Genomic DNA, 23,743 nt, shown 5'->3' with positions numbered 1-23,743 from the left:
CCTTAAATTCTAAAATATACCTTTAATATTAATTAAAAAAGCATAGTCTTATAAACCACAGTGTATAAAATCCTCCAATTAATGAGTAATTAATGATTACAAAGCTGAGTCAAGTAAACTGCTATACATCGGGAACCCGTTAGTAACATAGTAATCGCCCACTTTTGGTTTTATTTACATGCAAAGTACACCACATGCTACCGACTATTCATTCATTCATTCATTCAATATTCATACTTCATAATTAAGTCCTCATAAGTTAAATAACATTTATAAATACATTCTACTTTTTGCCGCTCAGTCACCAAAGACGACTAAAAACCGTTTGGTTAATTACTTCTGGCTTGTTTTGATCGAGTTTAGTCGACCGTTAATGTTTAATTATCATTATGTTTAATACCAAAAGTCATAATGATTTTTATAGACTTTGTTTAATACTAGCTTATACATTAGGGCTTCACTCTCTTATTGTAAGTAATCTGTGGGAAAATGTCGTATTAATAAAGATTTTAAACTAACCTAAAATACATTGAAGTACTTAAACACCAAGTGTTATATTACATGCAAAACTGTATTTATTTTTGCCTTTTCAAATATCAACTCATGTGGCTAGAAAAATAAAACGGTAATATCCGTTAGATGGCAGTAAGTATGAACTATTGAAGCTTTGGTGCTTTGTGACGTAATCGGGAGTTTTATTTGCAGGGGAATCCCCACTGTGAAGGTATTAGTTCCGCTTTTAGGTTAGAGGTTTTTGTTTGCAGAATATGACCCTCGTATCTCTTCTGTTCTGCAACTATGTTTATAAAACAGATGAAAAGCTAGATTTTATTTTTTTTATCTATTTCTACAGGGTATTATTTTAAATTACCTTGTTGATCATGAAACGATAAATATGGAAAGTGACGATTTGAATAAAATTTTGTCTCTCCTTATTCCTGTGTTTGAAGCAGCAAGGCTTAAGAATGAAACTCTACACAAGATAAATGAATCTTTATATTTGAAAGGATACACTGTTACAGGTAATCAAACTTTGTAGTAATGCAATTCTTCATAAATTTTGCTTCGAAATTTAAAAAAATCTGTAAAGCAATTTGAATTATGAATTGTAGTAAATGTTAAACATTTCTACTTTTGTTTATTTTCATATTAGATGTCACTTCTACATTAAAATTCTGAAAATAAATTAATGTTTGGAATTTGATTCTGTGTACCATCACATAACAAAAATACATTTTGGGCGTATGTGCCTTGATATTAAACAAGACAATTATCGGCAATTGCTTTAACCTAGTGGCCACTAAAGTCGGCCATACAGAATAAACAAACTCCCTCAAAATTACATACGTTGTAACCAGTCAGCTGGCATGATGTGTTATGCTCTACTCCCAAGTTGTGACGAAAACGGTTATTGTATTATATTATGAATGTTACTTGTGTACTTCCAACAACAGGATATTATGATGTAAGCTTCTTGGTAAAATTACTCCCACACATCCATAACAATGATCTCATTAAACCAGTCATTCTATTTTGAGAAGTAGGCACACCTTTCCAATTAAAAAGTATGATCTTTCCCAAAGTTGTTTATTAATTGTTCACTTTTTTATTTAAACTATAATAAACAAATTGGTAAATTTTTCATCATTTGGACATTTAAAAAAAAAAAATTAGAGCTGACTTCGAGTAGTAAAACAAGAAGTAAATTTAAGTTTAAGCTTTTACAGAATTATATTTTAACACCCCTTTGTTATTTCAACAGACAATAAACTGTATGCAAATAGAAAAACACAAAACATCTCTTGTCGGGAACTGTTCAACGCATTTCAACTAAACGAAGGGTTTTGCCTCGTTTTCAGGAATTCGTTAGCCGATGCTGGTAAATAAAGTATAAAAAAATAAAAAAAATTCAAATTCAAATTATATTTATATAGATATATATAACTTTTTTAATTTTGGATTTAATTGAAAGATTCAGATTTGTTTAACATTTATAAAAAAAATACATAAACTAATATATGCTTATGTTTGTATACTTAGCATTCAAATATAATTCAACAAAATAAACATTGAAATCGATTGTAACTTAACAAAATAAACATTGACCTTTTGTTGCTTCCCTTATGCCATATTGGATTCCTATGCCTGGTTTTACATGTTTGTGTATTCTCCTTGTAACCATAGAAGAGGTAGGCTGGCCTATTGAATCTCCAGTTTTATTACAGATGAAACTAAAATGTAAATTAACCTAAATCAAGTTTGACTTTTTCGAGTTATCCTAAACTTAAATTGGCCAATTTAATTGGCCAATTTAAGTAACTTGGAGTTTCAAATGTCAAATAAATTTGAAATGTAGCTTTCTAAGGTTTTATTATCATGTTCTGTAAATTTAGTAGACAAATGAATTATTAACTATTCGTTCATTAAACTTTTAAGTATGTTTTAACCAAACATTTAATCTTGCCTTGCTGTTCAGTGTGTACATATACCCAACAGACTACGACCAATGAGATTGTATTATTATTTAATGCATACACTGCAGATTTACATATTGTGATCGATACACACACTTTTTGTAACCAGTAACAATACATTCTTCGGTATTATGTTTAATTTAAAACAATCAACTGATTTTTTATTTTTGACAACAGTATAACCGGTGACTTATTTCCCATTTTCTATTGGTATATGAAATGCCACGCTGTGGGACCATATCATGAAACAACTTGTTTACAAAATAAAATTACTAAATTTCTGTATGTGTTACTTAAAATTGGAGTGGTATTAACGCAAACACTTTCTTTGCTTGCTTTCAGGTGAAGTGAAGCTTGCCCAGATTGTAGCACGATGTTTTACCCCAGTACAAAATGAACCATTGCTATGGGTTCTACGTTCTTGGGAAGATCTATTGAACAGAAGGCAAGAAATAGAAAAACTGGATTGGATGTTGGCAAAAAGTGAAATGTTAGTTTACTTATATTAACACTTCTGATTTCTCTATGCTGTTTTTGTTCTTTAACACAGGTATTTTGGTTTTGTTTTTTCCCACACTTTCCTTTTGGCTGAAGTTTCTGCATCATGTGCATAATATTTATATTCAAATCTGATCACAATTTATACAATATTTTAGTTTAAAGATACCTATATAAAACTTAGAACTTGATAAAACCACCAAATCAATGAGTAACCTTTTAAATTGCCATATGCTGCTCCTCCTTCTTATATGGATATGCTTAGAACAACATGCTTTAAATTTTACCTGTTAGTTTTGAAACCAAAACTTACCTAAATAACTTTTAAAACTTTCAACATCCAATATTGTATAATTAGTGAATAAATAAGGATTAATGAACGAAGACAAAATTGTTTAAGCAATGTCAATTGAAAGGTCTACCTATATATATCATATTTACAAAATGTCTGTGTAAACTACTTTTTAACTCAACTGTTCAGAGATTGGTTTTCTAATTTGGGATTATTACTACTAAATTGCATTCTACAAACATTTGAATTTTACTTTATTGTTACTTGTTTTGATTGCAGTGATTTCAGCAAAGATGACTGGTTAGTAAGTCTTGTATATCACATTGCATCAGCTGAATCCGATTCAAAAGTTATTTCAACTCACCTTGATCTTCTGCAAAACATAATCAGTGAGAGTACAACTACATCACTACTCAGCTCTGTTTCTAGTTTCTCGGTAAATTTAACTTTTTTTCAATGAAAACAGATATTCTGTGTGTTTTTATCCTCTTATGCAGAAGTGTGCAACCTTTATTACAGGAGGGCCTGGTATACATTACTGGGTAAAAAGGCGGGCCGTACGTTTATTAACATAGGCTTGCATGAACCAATAATAGTTTATTTTTGTATTTGATCCTATGATTTTAAAGAGGGTTATCTCTTTGCAAAAATTTAAAACTCTATAAATTTCTGAAAAAAATGCTATATAAATTTATTGTCACAACAAACAAATTCAGTAAAAAAATAAAAACTTTTTTTGTCGGTCGCAATTTGCCCGCGGGCCACAGGTTGCACACCCCTACTCTAATGCGTATTTCTGCTTTTAAAAATAGATTTTTAAGACTCAAAATAAGCAATCACTCTTTTGTAATGGAAAACAACCAAAATTAAAAACAAACATTTTAAACCAAATCTGTTAATCACCAAAACAGGAATTGTTTTCACTTAAGTTTCTTTAGTGATAGTTTTTTGTTAAATTTAGGAGGGTCCCTGTGGCAAAGGTGCTTAGTTTTGTAGCTTCTTTATTAAATTTAAGCTTGTTTTGTTATTGTTATAAAGAGGTGTATAAATAAAGTGCAAGTCTTTGTCAAATTTTGAAGTGATATGTTTTGAAAATTGTGTCAAATTGAAATTTACTGAACATTTTGTCAGGTAATGGGACATGATGAGCTTGAATCTGTTGCCATGATGCCTGGTGCAAGTATACTACAACGGTCAGAACAACAACATTCACAACAACATCAATTGTCTACAGAAGCATCTATTGTGGGAAAGGAATTGGGCTTATCATTGGGGCCAATGCTTAATGATTGCTTGACAGAATCTGAAATTGTCAAATTTGCTCAATCACTGAGGAAATCTGGACATATATCAAAAAGTAATTTTTTTGAGTTACATATTAAAAAATGCAGTTCATGAAATTATCTTATTTTTTAGAACTATATGAAAAAGTCAAAGCAAATAATGCGAATGTGGAAAATATACTAGTTGACTTTGTAAAACAATGCAAAGGTTCCTGGATGAAAGATCTCCTTAAAGCTGTTCAACGATCAGGTAAAGGTTCTGTTTTATTTTTAAATTAATATTTACTTATTTGGATTTGTAGTGTCTAGATACTTAACTTGACTTACAATTCATTAAACAGTTTTTGAGCACATATCTTGATTCTTTTTTTGGTTTAATTGTTCTATTTCAAACCATTACCTCAGCCTTGATTCTCCTGATTTTTAAATTTTTATTTAGAAGTGATTTATTGTCTATTCATGCAGGTTCTTCTTGTGCAAATGAGCTGCAAAAAGTTGTTTCCAAACTTTTTTCTGGTGACTTAAATGTACAATGGTTGCTTGAAAATTGGGAGGATATGAAAGAAAATGAAAGGATTGTTGTGTATGAAGCTGAAAATTCTTTTGAGAATTTGACAATGGACATAATGTATGTTTCCACTTAAAATAATTCTCACTTGTTTTTCTTTATTTAAAAAGACTAAAAAAAAAATTTGAACTGATTTTTTTTAAAGGTTAAAAAACAAAATGCTAGATAAATTAAGATATTGTATGATAGAGTCAATTTCTTTATTTTCTAACATTTAACAGGAATTCTGCAAGCATTGACTGGTTATTGAACATTGTCAATGTTGCAAGTCATTCACCTCACTGTGAGCAGTTTGTTACATCAGTGAAAAACAAACTTTCCCCGTCAACTGGTTCTTCATCTCCATCTGAAAGTGGAAGTGAATCCGAATCTGATAACTTAAAAGTAGGAAAATTAAATATTGTTGACATGTTGAGTGTTCTTGATTAGTGCAGCACCATAACACACTGTCACTGTACTTGGTGTGTACCAGAAATATATGAATGTTTCCAATTTCTTGTTACACGGTGTTTTTTTTTAATGTTGAAGTTATAGCAAGGATGTTGTATTTAATACACATCATATCCGCTTAGAGTTGTCACAAATTTTTTGTGGGTAGATCTACTCAATTATTTTTTGGGGGTTGAATTTGGTCAATCTCTTAGAGACCACTGTGTTAGAGTCATGATTTTTAAGTGTCTTGCTTTAAGACAAACATACCCTCAGTATTGGCATCATTAAACCTTGAACTTGCTATCCTCTGGTCAAAAGGCAAGAACTCTAAACGTTGTTCTGCAGTGCTAGATATAGCATAGAAAGTTTGAATATTGGTTTTGCTAGTATTGTTGGCGAATATGTTGTTTTGTAAAACGCCCAACAGTAGTTGTTAAAGCTTAGTGTCACTAATAGATTACTAATTTGCCAACCAAAATTACCTTAAGTTACACACAATGTATAGGTCGCTGGTTTGCACTAGGTGCATTAAACACCTGTGTTTTAAATCCTTTTTACAAACTAACACAGGTTTTTATCAAATAATTTATAGTCATACTTAAGTGTGTTACACTGTTAGTGTGAAATTGAATGGACAATATTAAACATGAATGTATTAACTCTGATTAAATTTCAGGATCCAACAAATAAATTTTCTGAAGAGACCACCATTAATAATATCTTCTTGTTTTTTTGATTTTTTGTTTACATACTGAGCTGAATCATTTTACTATTTTAATGATAGTTAAAGTTTAAAAAGAAATCAAGTATAAAACCACTGTGCTTAATAAATTAACCTGCAAAATTTTTATGAGTGAAAAAAAGCTAAATTATTTGATATAACAGTTCCTTCCTTTTGTTGAAAAAAATAAGTTTTTACGGAATCTTTATTTTATGTATTTAAATCAAATTTAAAGTATTTGTTTAACTTTAAGATGGAAACTGAGGGAGTGGAAAGTTCTAAGCAAGATTATGATGAATCTAAACAAGATGTAGAGGTTGGTGTGAATAAATTATAAGTTTAACGTTTTGGTTTTCATTTGGATAAAAGACTGGCCAGTTTGACAATTAATGAATGTAACTTACTTTGTCCTCGCGTGGCCTGAAAATGATAGTCGTTATAACATGAGTATTCTGTTTTATACACTTCATGCCAGCTTATAAGTGACCATGACATGCAACTTTGTGGGTGATTGTTTTTTTTAATTTTATTAATATTTTTATGTATGGCGCCATACAAATATGTATATATATCTTGGAACACTATTATTCTGACTTGATATCTGTTTGCGGCGAATTTGGTATTTTGCAATGAGAACCATCTAACAGTGTTTGTTTTAGATTACAATAAGGTTTATGTAATATCACAGTCGTGTATTAATTTTTATCATATTGGAAAAAAAAGGAATGTTTATTTAAAATATTCGTTTTAGTTGCGTATTGTTTTTAAAATCAAAAGATTATTTTAAGGTTGAGAAACTGTCTATTCTGTGTTATTTGTAAACTTTTAATAAATTGCGACTCCTTTAAACAAGAAATTTTCTGGGACTTGTATATTAAAGTAGGTTTATTGCTGCCATTAAATGGGTTTATTATATCAAAGGAAAAGTTAATATTTAAACTACCTTGTATTTGTATGCAAGTTTTATAAGCAAAAAAAACTTTTGTATTCAACATAAATAAACCACTTTAACCACTAAAAGTATAACTAAAAATTAAATTTGATCAATCAAACAAAATTTTAAATATGCAAAGTGTTTCACATTTTGTTTGTTAGTGATTTGAGACAAAATGAATTTATGGTTTGTTGTACTTTAAGATATCATTAACTGGTTTTGTAAGATATTGCTTATCATCTTTGATGCTACACTTAAAAAAATCTTTGTATTATTATAAACAAAGTAATTAACTTGTGTTTTCTGGCCGTTACAAGAACAAATATTTTTATGTCATGGAAGTATTTGAACAATAAAAGTTAATGATCTACGTATCTAGTGCATTATAAAAGTAGCAATGTAGAATATAGCTTACAACATCATTGTGCATATATGGTTTACTACCAGCATTATCATGTTCTGCAAGCCCAGTCTTGTTCACCATAAAAAAAATCCCTATTTGTTAGATTTAATAACTTAAAAGGGCATGCCAAATGTAAAATGAAACTCCAGCGGTTAAATTTGCGGTTTTGAAGTCATTTTTTCCAGAGCTGTAATCTCGAAACTTTGTTGGTAGCTTTAGATCACATTTGAGCATTTCTATCATTACACAAATTTTGATTTTTCGTTGGTATGTTCCTTTGATTATAAACTTTAAATACAGAATATGGAGATTGAACAACATCAAGTGGGGTCTTTTGACTTTCCAGACACAGAACCTTTAATGGTGATTCTTACTTTTATTTCTATTTACATTCAATTTCTATTACTAATAAATTGAAAATGGATTGTTTGCATTCAGTTCCCAAATAAATGGTTGCCTGTAACGCATTTACCTGATTTGTGTAACTTGCTGGTGCTCTAAAAATGCAAAAAAAAGATTTTTTAAACTTTGTGCTGGTGCTCACTCCAACATAAATAGAATTGTTGTTGCATTGTTACAGGGCCAACAGAAACAAGATCCAAATACCTTCTCTCAACCGGAACCAAACTGTACGTATTTCCTCATTCCTCTATGACGCTGATTTTGTTTCAAATGTTAAGCCATGAGATAATTTCCATATAGGAAACTGTTGCATTTTAAAAGCCTTTTTAGAAATAACAATTAAACTTTCACACAGGTGTGCTTGTTGGTGAAGAAACAAAAACAAATGACATTAAAAAAGAGGATTTATCAAAAGATAATTCGGTCAGTTTGTATTTTAGTTGGTAGACTTTACATTAGGTTACATTTATTCACTTTTATGTTCATATATACCATCGGTTACTTAAATTTTAAGCACTACGCAGTAACACACCCTGCGACTCTGTCATATCTTTTATTTCATATTTGACATAGAACAAATTAAAATAAGACTGTTTACCTAAAAAATCATAAAATATAATAATACCAAAATAAGTTGTCTGCGCCATAGCACAGTTGGTTAGTGCACCTGACTTCAACCCAAAGGTAATGAGTTCAAGGCTCGTCACTGCTACCATTGTGGGCGTATGTGTCCTTGGGCAAGACACTTAACGACAATTGCTCCAACCCAGTGGTCACTAATGGGTTGTCAATATTAAAAAAATCCAAAAAAACTAATCACTCAGAAAGTTACATACATGGTAACTTATAAGACACAAGATGTATGAAACAAAACACCCTTGTTTAATGACTGTTGTTTTTCGGCCATGCAAGAATAAAGTAAGTTACATTCATTGTTCATTCCGTTATTTTTAGAATGAATTTGAAGTGATCACAATTGAAGAAGTAAACACAGCAATCAGCCAACCAGTGGTGAGTTTTGTTTAAAATATTTTATGATAGTATCATTTGTCTACAACTGATCCAATTTTAAACTTTTGATTTTGTTTAACTGAGCCCTTTTACATTTAAACATCATTCAAGCTTACAACTATGTTGTATTATGTTACATTTGTTTGACTTCAGTATCGGCACTGTTTAAAAGATACATGATATCTCTTTTGATAGCAACCATTTCTATTGTTTAATAAAGTCAAATGACCTTCAAATGCTTTCGAAGTGAGTTATTTTCATTCTTTTAAAATATTTAAAGCTGTATTTTTTGTAGTAATCTAGCCCCAATGCATTCAACAACTATTGCTTTATGCGTTCAACAATTATTGATTAAAAATTGATTTTCTCAGATTGATGAAGATGATGATTTATATCAACCTGCCGTTCCTGCCTCTTGCCCAAAGGAAAAGAATTATGATAACGTGGCCATGGATGTTAGGCCACAAGTATGGAAAATAGTGTTGTTATTTTGTTTATACATTTTCCTTATATCCCATGGTTACGGTCACTGTAAGATTTTCTAAGTACAATTGTTCATTTAACTAGTAAATAACTTGTACAATTTTACTTATGTTTAAATAGTATTACAAATACTTATACTATGATGCATGATTAAGCAATGTTTTAACCTAGATTCAACAATTACCACCCAATGTCAGCACCACATCCAGTATAAGTTCAACAACTGCAAGTGTTAAACTTGCAAGTGACTCCATGTTGCCACCAAGTGGTGGAGATTCTTTAAAAAATGAACAAAAATTAACTGAGGTAACTGACAAAAAATGAGGTAACTGATAGTAATGATAAATGATATCATATAGCCATGTCTGCTTTGTGTTTTATAAAAAAATAAGTTGCATTTAGGACAGTTTAATAAGTTACAAATAATGAAAATAATAGTTGCATATATAGGATTTGAAACACCTTTGAGTTTTTCATTGTTTTAACTTAGATTACAAACTTACCCCCTGATGTCAGCACAACCAGCATTTTAACAACTTCAAGTGATATACTTGCAACTGATGTCTCGGCACCAAATAGTGGTGATTCTTTGGAAAAAGGACAACAATTATCTGAGGTACAATTCTAGGGATATTATAATTTTATCATCTCATGTTTATGCTTACCGGCAAGATAAATTTGCAGATTGAAACTATTTTTATATATATTATATTTATATTATGTTTGGTGTTTTTGTGTTAAGCGTTTAATTTCCAAAACAGATTAGTCACTGTTAAGTTGACACAATTACAGTTTGTAATCCTGCTCAAGTTTTTTAGCTCCATATCTAATATTATCCAGTTACAAGTCTTTAAACAAACCGTGATAACTTTTTTACATTGCTTAAAACTACAAAACTGACTTATACTCATAAATAAATATTTTCAGGAGAAACAACCAACAGATGATATTGCATATATTGGTGATGAGGTAATGATGCTGAAGCTTTTTTTGTTGTAACTTTTACAAATAATAAAATCTGTAACATAAACAAGGGTTAGGTACAAAACAATTGTTGATTATCATATTTTGTTTAACTAATATTTTGTACCATTGCTTCATTCATGTACATTATGTCTTGTTTGTGAATTAATTCCATTCATGAACTAAATAGGCTGCAAAAGGAGATCGTATTGACGTGGGTCTACATCCAGGTACTTTGGTGGTATTTTTGTCTATGTATGTATGTAACTTCTTACTGTATCCTCAATGGTAGCAGCGAAGAGCCTTGAACCCATTACCTCTCTAACCACTTTCCCACGGCGCCGGGCTACGCCTACTTTAATACCACAACACTATTATCTTGACAATTACAATAACTCAATGATAAGAGTTAAAATCATGAGAAAAGCAGAACATCAGTTGTTATGACATGCTATGTATATAACTATAGAATAGAGCATTGTTTAAAAAGGGTGGTTGTTAATGTTAAACCCATACACATTTCTTATTTTAAAATTTTGTAATTGTGTTAAATGTCTGGTTCATTTTATTTATTCTGTATGGGTGAAGCCCTTAAGACCCTGGGATTTAGGCCAGGTTTGACCCATTACCTCCTCACTCTTGTATGTCCGAAAGTGACTTGCTCGTAATAGTGGAGTCTTTTATTATGTTACGACTCAAACATTTTGACCGAGTCCTGATACAGCCCCGATTTTTAAAATGTTTGGTTCATACTTTTTCTTATTGCACAGAAACAATCAACATGTTGAAACCAGAATCAAACCCAACAGAATTATCTCCATCATCACCAAAGGTTTAGGATTAGGTTTATTTAAATAATTTACCAACCAAACCACATTAAAAAAATTTTGCTCTTTTTTTGTAAGTACTGGGCTCTGAAACATCTATGAAATATTGTGACAGAGATTGTGAAGATGTATTATTTATGTTCATTGCTGTATGTTAAGATACAAACAATCTTCAAATAATAAGATTTATGTCAATAATTATTATAAACTATTTTTATTTTTTAGCAGAGAATGAAGTTAGGAAAAATAAAACATTCGTTTTCTAAACCAAAGGTAAATTTTGAGTTTTTTGTTGCGAAAAGCTATTTAAACTATTTTATTTTAGGTTGAAGCACCATATCCACTTACCAACAAAAGTAAAGGGGCAATAACCAAAGAATATGTATCAGACAAGGTATGGATTGGCATAAAATTATTGCTATTCTGTTTGAGATTAGGCCTTAACCAGCTTTGTTAAATAGACACTTGAAACTAGTTCAACTGATAAAACACCAGATTTGTCAGAAAAGGAAGCCACTACTCGTGGTTTATTTAAATTTTGATTTCTATGCCTTATTATTTTTCTAAATTGGTACCTGATTTATCCTTGTTTTATAAAATCTTTACTGCAAGTAAACTTTTATTTTTAAAGTCTTCTTTATGTACAATGCTACCTGTATGAGTGATATTTTAGGTTAATATTATATACTTGTTTCTAAGGTCAGCCCTCCAGCTGTTCCACCCAGAAATGTAAGTAGTCCAGTTAAGCTATTCGAATGAATGAATGAATGTAACTTACTTTATTCTCACGTGGCCGGAAAACGACAGTCGTTATCACACAGGTTTAACACCTCGTGCCAGCTTACCAGTTACCATGTATGTTACTTCGTGGGTAATTATTTTTTTGAGGATTTTTTCATTTTTTTATGTATGGCTGATAATTTGGACAACCCATTAGTGACCACTGGGTTGGAGCAATTGCCGTTAAGTGTCTTGCCCAAGGACACATACACCAACAATGGTAGCAACGGCGAGCCTTGAACCCATAACCTCTGGGTTACAGGCAGGCGCGCTAACCACTATGCCATGGCGCCGGCCATATTCATAATCAAGTTTAAATCATTAATTAATTTTAGAAAATAAAGAAAACTGACAATCAACCTGATGGTTCTGTTAAGGAAACGGAAGGTTAGAATTTTATTTTAAACTTTTTTCTGTGTTTACAAAGTAACAAATGCAATGTGTTGTGCATATTGGATAAATTTCATGGTAAACTATTTAATTTTGCTTTAGACAAGTGTTTATTACATTAGGGTAGGTCAGCATTGATATTTTGGCTTGCCATGGTTATCAGTTCAATATTACTACTCAGTTCAAACTAATTTATTTGTTTAGAAGAAATGAAACAGAGAAACAACCAAACACCAAAACAGGAAACAAAATCAGATAAACTTAACAGGGTAATAAAAATTTATAATGCGGTAACAATTTTTTATTTTGATTGTGCACATGCTAATCGCCAGGTTAAATTTTTGTTAGAACTTACATTTTTTTGTTTCTATATTTCTAGAATTTGCCATCTGCATGCCCAAGTAAAGAATTGGCTGGAAAAAGACAAAATGTAAGATTTAAAGGCTAGCATATAATTAGTTACACCACTGCACGTATTATACATCAATATTGTTTTACTCAGGATGAACAAACTTATGCTAAGGTGTTAAAGGGTAAGTCATTTCTTTCACATATGTTTCACATTGAAAAAGTTTTAATTTGTTGAATTACTTTTACAATTTCAAATTCAACCCATTATAACTATTTATAGTCAATATTTGGGTAAGTAATAAACAAAGAAATTTTATATAATAAACATTTTAAATTTTATATGAAAAATTTTTTTTGGGGGCTAATGTACCAGCCACTGAATTAACTAAAGTATTGTTAAAGTAACCAGTCTTGATAGAAAATAATAATCAATCATAATAAAGTTATTATTATACATAGATGGGCCAAATACCTCATCAAGGCAACCTTCTGTTGTGGCTGCTCCATCTCTTCAACTTAATTCCCCTGTGAAGAAAAGCATCTTCAGCATGGAAAAGTACTGGACTGAAAGAAGATCCGCTGTTAAATCATGTTAGTAGCTTACAACTTGTTCCAGTATTAGTTACACAGTTTTAGTTGTTTTTATTACAGCCGTTGAAGAAACTAAACTGGTGTATTTATAATTAACCATTAATAATATATTTTTTTTTAACTTTTCTGTTTGATGAACTTACTTATACAATTACTATTTCTTCAGTTAAATTTATGTTGGAATTTCAAGCAAAGTTTGTTGGAGGGTTTACATTACCTGATGGGTGTACGCTGTGCTTGTACATGAACATGAACGAATGCTGTTCCCCAATGCACTACAATGATGTGTGAGTTAGAAACGTTAAAAATAATGTACTTTATAAATGTGTAAGTTTAATCAATTATATTTTTTTCCAGTTCCTGCAATTTTGAGTTTGAAGTTGTGCTACCAAACAATACATATGAAATTATTTACAAGTATGCAGTTTGGAACGGAAATAACTACACCTGGGAGTGTTTACCTTTTAAAGAAATTTTTAACCGAAGATTACAATTACACAATCGTAAGATAATTGAATGAATTCATGGCTTAAGTACAAAGTTACTTACTTGTAATCATGATTAAGTTGTATATATGACAGAGGACACCTAGGTTGTAACAACTGTAATTGCCCTATCAAGTCTGGGTACGGCATTAGTTTATATATATAGGAGCTTAACTTTTTTATAGGAGCTTAGCTGTATTAAGTATTTTCAAAAACATAGTTATATAATGACTAATAGACCACATCACCAGAATATTTTTTTTTTAGGTACAGTTTGATTAGGTTTATTTTCAAGATAAAAAGCATTGCCAGTAACATTGCCAATCTTATTTTTAGGTAATAGAGAAGGTGGACATATCATCCAATATGATTTGATTGCTATGAACCAAATGAAATGGGATGAATATGAAACAGTATATCAGCAAAATATTTGGAAACTTTTTCCAAACTTCAATACACTTCAACTTGCATCATCTGATACTGAAGGGGGTTTCCCTATGGAATATTTGATCAAACTATACATTGAATGGTTTAGATGTGTTTCTGATGATGTTTGCTTTCTGATGGATGGAGTATACTATACAGCATATGTTCGGTATGGGAAAACAAAGGTGTGTGATACTTTATTGCCTGTGATTATCTAGAGTATTATGTATATATGGAAAAATACACTTTAAACAAATTTATTTTCATTACAGCATGATGCTGTTGGGCAGTTTGTTGCAAGTGAAATTGCAAACCAATTAACAGAAGAATCAAAAAGAGTTCTCGGACTTTTGTGTCTTGGTTTATCATTGCAACGTTCTCAGTCAAGATTAGAACCATTCTCACTAATTCGTGACTTCTGTGCTGGTCTCAGCATTCATGATTTAAATGAAACTCAGAAAGAAACTATTTGTCTTAATTTGGAAAAAATATTGAACACTTCTGACAGGTCCCCAAGGTATTGCAGTTTTAAATATATTGGATAACCTGGTTAACTTTTTACACGTTCATTGAATTTATAACAAAAAGTAATTTGGAGCAGAAAGCATTTTTTTTTTTTAATTTTATTGTAAGCATATATTAATTCATGTATCAGTTTTGTTGTGTTATACAATCCCATGACACACTATATAATTCAGAACCAGGTCATCGGGTACTGCCAGCATACTTGATATAAATGGCTTTTTTGAGAGACTATGCATCACACCACAATGCTTGTTGGTTTTTCCACTGTATCAGATGATCAAAGCTGCAATGACATCTAGTATGGAAAGCAACAGGCCAACGTTGCCACACAATGTTCGGTGGAAAGATCTTATTGTCAAATTTCGATTGAAAGAAAATCACCGGTAACTTTTACTTTCCGTATTAAATAAATCATTTTTATTACACAGGTTTCCGTTTTAAATAAATCATTTTTATTACACACTTTACTTTTAGAAGCAACCTAGTATTATTTATGTGATTATTTTCAGATATGTTAAACAAATGGCACAGAAGATACTTTCACTGTCAGCCAGATTCCCATGGATAGCAATCATGTATCAAGAAATCACAGACTTGTCAACAGTCACAGAACTTTTGCTAACAAAACAATGGGATCAACTTTTTGATATCAACTCAGTTTTCAACAAACTCTGCTTTCTGTGGAATGAAATTCAACGGAATCAAGAGGTAAAATATGTGTTTGGTTTATTTTTACACTTAAAATCAAAGCAAAATTTAAATGCTGGTTTAGTAGCCTATACCTACAATTATTTTCCTGTATTTTTTTGTACCTTTTTTAAATAGTTTGTACCTATATTAAGAACTAAAATATTATAAAATAAATGAATACTTATTAGTTTTAATTTTTTTGATAATTAATTTCGATGCAGTACATAACTGACAAGATGTTGATTGCCTTGTGTACTTGGCTGTCACAAAGATTTACAGATGCTTTGAAATCTGATGATATAAAAACGTAAGTTAATTATTTTTTTAGTAACATTTTATTGTTTATTAAGTAAAATCAATTTAATAAAATTATTTTTATATTTTAAATTATTAGGCCTTGTGATGAAAACCAGGTTATTGAACGCCTTCAATTCTTGTCAAAAGTTCCTAAACTGGTCAAATCCCTTCATTGTTATTTTAATCTCCCTTCTAAACATGAAGTTGGATTTCTTTGCTTTACTCTCACAGTGCTTGACGATGCATTGACTTATTCTGAAAAGATTCTTAAGGTTTGTTGTAGTATTTAAAATATAACATGAGGTACTGGTGCTTTAACTGATATATTTTGTTGCCATGTTTTTCTTATATATAATTTTACAAGAAACAAGACCTCTCTTGCAGTGACGCTTTAATATATAGAAGCCCCACGCTGCGTGGTTTATTCACATAGTAATGCATTTTTACAGGCTGGTCTGGAACTATTTTCTATTTACACGCTATCAGGCTACTGCCTACCAGTACGATTGTTAAAGCAAAATCACAGCAAAATCACCCAAGAACTATTTAAAAATACTTGTATATACAAGTCCAAACACTAGTTTCTATATCGGATATTATAGTTGTCTCCAATTTGTCTTTTCACGGGTTCTATAATATGTAATTTATCTCTTGCAATATTTAAGTATGGTTATAACGGTTGTAACAAGTCAGCTATATCTTTACTTGCTTTTATTTGTGTAAAGTCATGCTTACTCAACCTATTTATTGATTTTCTACAGTTTAATCCAAGTGAACATATGAGTGGTGAAGTATATGCCAGTAAAGATGCGATTTTAAAACTTAATTCCGAGCTATTTACAAGTTACAAGTATAAATTGGATACTTCTACAGTTGAGGTAACATTGTTTATCATATTGATGTATTATTAAATTTACTTTGCATTATTTTATATTTTTGTTATTTAACAGTTATGGAACATGCTCTCGGAGTTTAAATGGTCGGATCAAGAGTTTGAACAGAAGTGGTTGGACAGTTGTTTCTGGTGCATGAGAAATTCTTTGTACAAAGTAAATGCCGGATGGTTTATGTAGTTTTATTTAAGAATTACTTTCATTAATCATTTATACTGTAGAAATTTCGAAACAACACAAATGGTCTCTTGGATTTCTATGCAGAAAAACTTGAAAGTTTAAAACCAAATCAACACGTTCAAGGAATCTTCACTGACATTGTAATTCAATATGTGGAAAAAGATCTAACGGTATGTTTACATTAATTTTTAATTTTCTTAATTTTTAGAATTAGTTATTCATGGTGTTCAATACTTTTTCTTCCCCCAAAATATCAACCAAATGATGTTGAGGAAAAGCTGCACAAGCAATGAGCCATCAGAATGTTTTTTTGACATAAAGGTTTTTTTATAAGCTTAGACTATGCACAGTGTTTTTGCTAGGGTTTTGTAAACCATTTTTAAACAAGGTATTGTGTGGAATTAGTTTTTACAAATCTCCAGTTTCAAATGATTGTCTTCTGGGCGACACAGGTGTGCAAGCTAGTTGGAACAATCTAATATATAAAACCAACCAGTTCAGTAAAATTTTAAAATGCCTTATAAATTCCTATTTTTAAAACTCAATTTACACATACAAAGGTTTAACTGGTGAATCTACCTTAGAAATATAACAGTTTTTAAGTGTTTATTTATTTTTTACAGGAATCAGTTTCGTATTTTCCAAGTATATTTTCCCGGCCTGCACTACTTACCGTTTGCATGACCATATTTAAAAAGCAATGGAAAGGAGTTTTTAATAATAAATCTCCCGTCAAAACAATGGAAGATGTATTGCTACAATTTATGGATTGGAAACCATCTGCAGCCTTTTATCGAATTTTGAGTAAGTGACCAAATTAAATTGTGTAATACTTCAGAATTATTTAGTACGTTAGGCTGAATTAGATCTAGTGCAATTGTCAAGAGCTTGGACTGTATTTTTGTGCCAGGTCTCTTAAATATCCAATTTTCTAAAGGTTCAAATAGATCAAAAGTGACAAAGGGTGTTGCAAAAGTACTATCTAACATTGATGATTCAATCCCAACGATTGTGCTCACAACTCAAACTGGAGATATCTCAACTGAAAGATTACAACAGTTGCATCAAGTCAAAATGGTTTTCATGGAATGTTACAACTTGATGATATCTAATGTAATTTATTTTTACAAACTATTTTATACTATATATCCTATAAAATATGTGATTTTCTAAATCACCGCATTTATTTTAATTATCAGGCCCCAGATACTCCAATTGACAAAGTGGAACTTAACTTGGACGATTTGATCGAATTACGATTTAATCAGCTGCAATATTTCAAAAACGTTCAAAAATCTGTTTCCATCTTCCTAAACTTTTTTACAATACTAAATAAAGGTTTATAAAATTTTTTTATTAAAATTTAATCATTTTACACTTTTACCTGTTGTTAATACTAAACCATTGTTTATATTGATTTACATCAATGGCTCTTAAAGTGGGCGCAAGCTATAAACTTGGCAATTGGGGAACGCTGAGGGTAAAATAGGGCAGTTGTACCAGGATATGCCAATCAAGGTGTAAAAAATGAATTGGTTTTACTTTATTGTCAAGGAGACTTTTGATAGGCTGTTTGTTGTTGAAGGGGATGCTATTAAAAAAGTTTGGGAAACACTAATTTGCATAATACTATTACATCTCCAAATAACCTAAGCCTTTATAAATAATGCAAAGTTTTTGTAGATTAAAATAAATTTGTTTTATTAAACTGTATCAGCAACCCTATTTAAAAAGTAACAATTTTTAAATTATTTAGGTGGAATTATAGTTGATGTTAGAGTTCTGGATAATCAATGTCAACTTCAACTGGGGAATTTCCCGCTGTCGGTTTTGATAAAATGCAGAAAACTTAGTTTGTTTCAACCTGTTCAGCTAAACCAGCAAACTGAAGTCAAGTTTTTTTCTCTCACTGAGGAAGAACTTGCGATGATGCACCTGATGACAAATACCCAAGTAACCTTATAAACTAAAACTACAGTGTTTCATAAAACTGGCTGCAACTATAGTGTTTTTTTACCTTCAAAAACTTGTAAATTCACTAATCCTTCAAACATGTAATAGATCATGTCAAGCAAGTTTTTTCAACACAAATTGAATGAAATATGCGAACAAATAGTTGCACAACATGCTGGTGCTGAGGATGAACCCAAAGTTGAGTTCACTGTACAGCAAGCAATCAATCAAATATGGGAACCAGTCAAGCAACAACTTCTTCAAATTGTCACTCAAATAAACGACGGTAATAAACAACTTATAAAGTAAAACTCTTGTTCAAATTGTGCCAATTTTTAGTTTCTTGTAATTGTATTCGTTCCCATCACACAAAAGTACATTTCAAGTGGTTCTTGACTCATTTTATTTTAACTTTTATTTTAACTGTATAAAATTTTTTATTATGTTGTTAGATAAGAAGTAAAAACTTTACTATGGTGACAAATGTCCATTTTTTCCCTTGGCTTTAAGCTTCAAATTCCGCCTTCGTAATGACAAATAGTGCTAAAACCTTTATGAGTAAACATATTTTGGTGCTGATGACTGGCTTTATCCCCTTAAATTTTACTTTTTTTGCAATTAAAATGTGTATGTAAATGGTATTTTATAAGAGTAATTATATTACTGCTTACATGATAATATATAATAACTATCAAACGTTGCGGTCATCATACAAATTTTCAAATATAATTTAAAAAAAAAATAGAAATCTAAAACAACTAATGTAATTATATTTTTAAAGGAACCATTCCGCTTGCTGAATTGGATGCAATCATGGGAGTTTTGTTGCCGGATTACTCCAGAGAGTCCTTTGAGAAATTTAGGCAAGAAATTGATGCTCTGTTTAAGTTCCACAACATTGATGCAGGAGTGTCCGGAACACAACCAGCAACAAATTTTATACAGAGAATTTCTCAGATTCGTAATTACTTGACTTTAAAACAGAACAGAAGAAATGCTGTGATTTTGAATGACATTAAAACTAAACTGAACTTGGTTGGAGAATTTAACGAATTAAATATTTCACTGGTGAGTATGTGTCGTATAAATATTTTGTTGACAGTATATTTCAATTTTTTTTTATGTTATGTTTGATCTTTATGAAATATTTATGAAATAAAATTAAAGCTTGTTTTATTTTAAAACAATTCATAGAAAACTTTGGGAGACAACAAACAGTCAGTGTTGAATTCAATCACCGAACGTGTCATTAAAATAACAAGTTCAATTCAAAAGATCAATCCTGAAATGTTGTTGATCTTGGAAAAGTTTTTGAAATGGGATCAACTTATTGACTGGCTGAGGGAACACATGAAAAGTAAGTGATATGAAAAAAGATTGAATTATTCGGATGTTAAAAAAAATGAATAAATGAATGAATGTAACTTACTTTTTCCTCGCATGGCCAGAAAGCGACAGTCGTTAAACACTGATGTTCTGTTTCATACACCTCATGCCAGCTTACAAGTTACCAAGCATGCTACTTTGTGTATAAATATATTTTAGAATAGGAAAAGTCGGCAACAGATTTTTTCCCTTTAGATCTTGGTGAAGTAAAAGTGATGAGTGATCTTGCCATGATATCAGCTGGTGAAACTCCCATTGAGGTTGATCGCGTCTCCTGCTTCCTCAGTTCTGTCATCGGATTCTCTCCTCTTCTATTTGATCTTCCCCAACAAGCTGGATTGAGGAAGCTTCTGGCAGCTTGTGAGATGGTGTGGAATAATGTACAAAGAGATGAAGGATTGCTTAAGAAATGGGTAAGAGGGAACATTTTCTTTAAATTATCATTTTGACAATCTGTTCATATTGTTCTATTTATCCAAACAGGAAGAAACAGCAAAGCATTTGGAGTGGTTGAAAACTGTAAAGGATTTCCATGGATCAGTTGAGAAGTCGTCATTGACCAGAGCCCAGCAAATAAACGAGCGTGGACTTTACAGGATAGGTGGAGAAACAGAACAAATTCCTTCACTTGATAATTGCCTTGAACTTGTTATACCAAAATACAGAAAAGATGAAAAGGAAATTGGTGTGTATAACATTATTTAATAATGAATAAATGAATGAATGTAACTTACTTTATTCTCGCGTGGCCGGAAAAAGACCGAGGTTAAACACAGGTGTTCTGTTTCATACACGTCGTGTCAGCTTACGAGTTACCATGTATGTTACTTTTGTAGGTGATTATTATTTTTTTTTTAAATTTTATTAATGTCTCATAATTTAGACAACCCATTAGTGACCACTGGATTGAAGCAAATAAATGTACTCAAACTGTAGTTTGTGTTTGTAAACTATTGGCCATGTTTTTTATATCTACAGATGAAATACGCATGTCACTGAGTGAACTTCGTGATCTACAATCACGGTTGATGTTAATTGCTGGTGAAGCAGAAAAAGGGAAACAAGATGTTTCAATGTTTGTTGATATTTTATCCAATGTTGAAAACCTTGCTAAAGCTTACATCCAACTTAAGACATCAGGGTGTCTGCTGTTCAGCAAATGGAAGGCAAATGTGAGGTAAATGAACAAGTTCCAAATGGACCATTAAGTGGCAAATGCCACTGTGACATAGTGGCTATGAATGAATGTTACTTACTTAATCCTCACGTGGCCGGCAAACAACAGTCATTAAAACATCTTTTTTTTATTTTTTGTTAAGTTTTTATGTGTAGTTGATAATTTGGAAAACCCATTAGTGACCAATGGGTTGGAGCAATTGCTTTTAAGTGTCTGCCCAAGGACACATACGCCCCCACAATGGTAGCAGTGACAACCCATTACCTCTGGGTTAGAGGCAGGCGTGCTAACCACTTTTTCACGGCGCCGAACAAAGTATGCACGACTCTAACCAAAACGATAGGAGTTTAAGGCTTGTTGCATCCACCATTGTGGAAATATGTGTCTGTGCATAGTTGACTGTAATTGCTATATTCGAGCGTTCTATTCTATTCTATGTGGGTAAGGTCCCGCAGCTAGCACGCCATGAATCCTATGTTTTTGGCATTACCCCAGCGAGGGTTCACTTGGGGTGTTTAAATTGTCAGCCATACATAAAAAATGAAAATTATACGTGTTGTAACTCTTAAGAGGATATAAAATGTTTGAATAGAAACACCAGTGTTGTAACAACTGTTTTTACCCCACTATGTGATGATGAACAATTTAAAATAACTGAACATCTCATCTCACCTCTTTAAAGCTGACTGTACAGGTTGTGTGTTTACGCACACCGTTTATGTTAGAATATTAACCTAATAATAATTAAACATAAATGGCTTGTTTGTCTGCTAGGTGTAGCGACCACGCTTATTTTCTTCCAATTGAATATAAATATGGTTTTAACTGTTAACAACTGTTTTATGTCGCTTTAATCTGTCTTTTCATTAAAAATATTTCTAAATTTTTTCTACCGTAATCAAATTGACAAATAAAGTTATTATTATGATTATAATATTACTATCTTTGATTGTTTGTGTGATTAGGTGTTTTGGAGGAAGAGAAAACCATGCAGTAAGTATTGAAGTATTTTTTGATGAAACAAGTCCAGCAATATCCAGCAGTGAGGAAGTTATGCTTGGAACGACAAGTTTAACAAAGGTTCTTCATGAAGCTCATGACACGTAAGTGTGTTTTAAACAAAACTTAGTTTCAATATGTTTAGTAAACCATTATTGTAGCTGATTGATGCAGAAATGATTAAAAATTATTCCCCTAAAAAATTTTTTTTTTTGAGTCGGATAACTTATCATTTTAGATGGAAAACTTATGTGTTTTAAACAAAACTTATTCTGAATATGTTAATTGTATCATTAATGTAGCTAAATGACGCAGAACTGATTAGAAATCATTCCTCTTAGAAATTTTCGAATTTTTTTAGCTGGACAACTTAACTTTTTTAGATGAACAAATTATGTGTTTCAAACAAAACTTGGTCTGAATATGTTTAGTACATCATTATTGTAGTTGATTGATTTAGAACTGATTAGAAAATATTCCTCTAAGGATTTTTTTTAGTTGGACAACTTATTTTTTTAGATGTTTTTATTAGATGGACAAGTTATGTTTTTTAAACAAAACTTAGTCTGAATATGTTTAGTGCATCATTTTTTTAGCTGATTGATGCAGAACTGATTATAAATTAGTCCTCTAAGAATTTTTCTGAATTTAATTAGATAAACAACACAACTTTTTTTTAAATGTTTGGTTTAGATGAACAACTTACGTGTTTTAAACAAAACTTAGACTGAATATGTTTAGTACATCACTATTGTGACTGATTGATTCAGGACTGATTAGAAATTATTCATCTAGAAAAATGTTGATTTTTTTTAGCTGGATAACTTATTTTTTTAGATGGACAATTTCTGTGTAATGATTTTTCTAGCTGATTGATTCAGACCTGACTAAAAATGATTCCTCTAAGGATTTTTTGATTTTTTTAGATGGACAACTTATCTAAGTGAACAGAGAAGTCAACATTATCAACTTAACTACTTCAACATACATCAGCTAACATATCTGTGTAAAGAACTTGCAAACAGCGCTGATATCAACGACTTTCCTGATCAAGTCTATGCTCTGCTTACATCGGTGAAAAAGGAAACTAATTTTGACGAGTTGATTGATCTTCTTGATGATGCAACACGAGTTGAGAACGAAGATCATGAAATGTCAATTGTTGAAGGTGCAAGAAATTTTATGTTTACTGTTTTAAATATTTTTTTGAAAACTTAAACAAACATTTTTTTTCATTGTCATATTTTTTTTAACACATAGTTAAATATTGTTTTGCAAAATTGAAATGAATTTTTTTTGTCCAGTGTTATCAGTTTTTTTATGATTTCA

General features: G+C 31.0%; 1 protein-coding gene across 6 annotated transcripts in view; it reads left to right on the top strand.

Moving 5' to 3' along the window:
- The first annotated feature begins 816 nt into the window (after positions 1 to 816).
- Positions 817 to 23,743, top strand: part of LOC149741676 (E3 ubiquitin-protein ligase rnf213-alpha-like) — a 40,026-nt gene continuing 17,099 nt past the window's right edge. Inside the window, exons 1-50 of one of the 6 annotated variants that reach the window (XM_089887802.1) lie at positions 817 to 1,022; positions 1,763 to 1,879; positions 2,817 to 2,964; positions 3,544 to 3,700; positions 4,396 to 4,621; positions 4,681 to 4,797; positions 5,013 to 5,175; positions 5,337 to 5,499; positions 6,522 to 6,584; positions 7,906 to 7,968; positions 8,186 to 8,234; positions 8,363 to 8,430; positions 8,962 to 9,018; positions 9,390 to 9,485; positions 9,673 to 9,807; positions 9,992 to 10,117; positions 10,429 to 10,470; positions 10,655 to 10,694; positions 11,235 to 11,296; positions 11,520 to 11,564; positions 11,617 to 11,685; positions 11,991 to 12,020; positions 12,407 to 12,458; positions 12,666 to 12,730; positions 12,841 to 12,891; positions 12,964 to 12,994; positions 13,272 to 13,403; positions 13,570 to 13,690; positions 13,761 to 13,906; positions 14,225 to 14,499; positions 14,587 to 14,831; positions 15,013 to 15,222; positions 15,349 to 15,547; positions 15,751 to 15,836; positions 15,924 to 16,098; positions 16,588 to 16,704; positions 16,777 to 16,875; positions 16,941 to 17,069; positions 17,523 to 17,703; positions 17,837 to 18,012; positions 18,099 to 18,237; positions 18,656 to 18,852; positions 18,961 to 19,138; positions 19,634 to 19,920; positions 20,047 to 20,209; positions 20,434 to 20,651; positions 20,722 to 20,923; positions 21,217 to 21,415; positions 22,381 to 22,518; positions 23,341 to 23,582. In XM_089887802.1, coding sequence (XP_089743928.1) covers positions 896 to 1,022; positions 1,763 to 1,879; positions 2,817 to 2,964; positions 3,544 to 3,700; positions 4,396 to 4,621; positions 4,681 to 4,797; positions 5,013 to 5,175; positions 5,337 to 5,499; positions 6,522 to 6,584; positions 7,906 to 7,968; positions 8,186 to 8,234; positions 8,363 to 8,430; positions 8,962 to 9,018; positions 9,390 to 9,485; positions 9,673 to 9,807; positions 9,992 to 10,117; positions 10,429 to 10,470; positions 10,655 to 10,694; positions 11,235 to 11,296; positions 11,520 to 11,564; positions 11,617 to 11,685; positions 11,991 to 12,020; positions 12,407 to 12,458; positions 12,666 to 12,730; positions 12,841 to 12,891; positions 12,964 to 12,994; positions 13,272 to 13,403; positions 13,570 to 13,690; positions 13,761 to 13,906; positions 14,225 to 14,499; positions 14,587 to 14,831; positions 15,013 to 15,222; positions 15,349 to 15,547; positions 15,751 to 15,836; positions 15,924 to 16,098; positions 16,588 to 16,704; positions 16,777 to 16,875; positions 16,941 to 17,069; positions 17,523 to 17,703; positions 17,837 to 18,012; positions 18,099 to 18,237; positions 18,656 to 18,852; positions 18,961 to 19,138; positions 19,634 to 19,920; positions 20,047 to 20,209; positions 20,434 to 20,651; positions 20,722 to 20,923; positions 21,217 to 21,415; positions 22,381 to 22,518; positions 23,341 to 23,582 — 6,616 coding nt within the window. In that variant the 5' untranslated portion in view covers positions 817 to 895. Of the gene's footprint in view, positions 1,023 to 1,762; positions 1,880 to 2,816; positions 2,965 to 3,543; positions 3,701 to 4,395; positions 4,622 to 4,680; positions 4,798 to 5,012; positions 5,176 to 5,336; positions 5,500 to 6,521; positions 6,585 to 7,905; positions 7,969 to 8,185; positions 8,235 to 8,362; positions 8,431 to 8,961; positions 9,019 to 9,389; positions 9,486 to 9,672; positions 9,808 to 9,991; positions 10,118 to 10,428; positions 10,471 to 10,654; positions 10,695 to 11,234; positions 11,297 to 11,516; positions 11,565 to 11,616; positions 11,686 to 11,990; positions 12,147 to 12,406; positions 12,459 to 12,665; positions 12,731 to 12,840; positions 12,892 to 12,963; positions 12,995 to 13,271; positions 13,404 to 13,569; positions 13,691 to 13,760; positions 13,907 to 14,224; positions 14,500 to 14,586; positions 14,832 to 15,012; positions 15,223 to 15,348; positions 15,548 to 15,750; positions 15,837 to 15,923; positions 16,099 to 16,587; positions 16,705 to 16,776; positions 16,876 to 16,940; positions 17,070 to 17,522; positions 17,704 to 17,836; positions 18,013 to 18,098; positions 18,238 to 18,655; positions 18,853 to 18,960; positions 19,139 to 19,633; positions 19,921 to 20,046; positions 20,210 to 20,433; positions 20,652 to 20,721; positions 20,924 to 21,216; positions 21,416 to 22,380; positions 22,519 to 23,340; positions 23,583 to 23,743 lie in introns of those variants that run through there. The other 5 variants (XM_089887810.1, XM_089887794.1, XM_089887817.1 and 2 more) reach the window with 5 other exon arrangements.

The sequence above is a fragment of the Ciona robusta genome, chromosome 1 (genome assembly GCF_009617815.1).
Source record: "Ciona robusta chromosome 1, ASM961781v2".
Lineage (NCBI taxonomy): Eukaryota > Metazoa > Chordata > Ascidiacea > Phlebobranchia > Cionidae > Ciona > Ciona robusta.
This window is presented reverse-complemented; position numbering and strand designations above follow the sequence as displayed.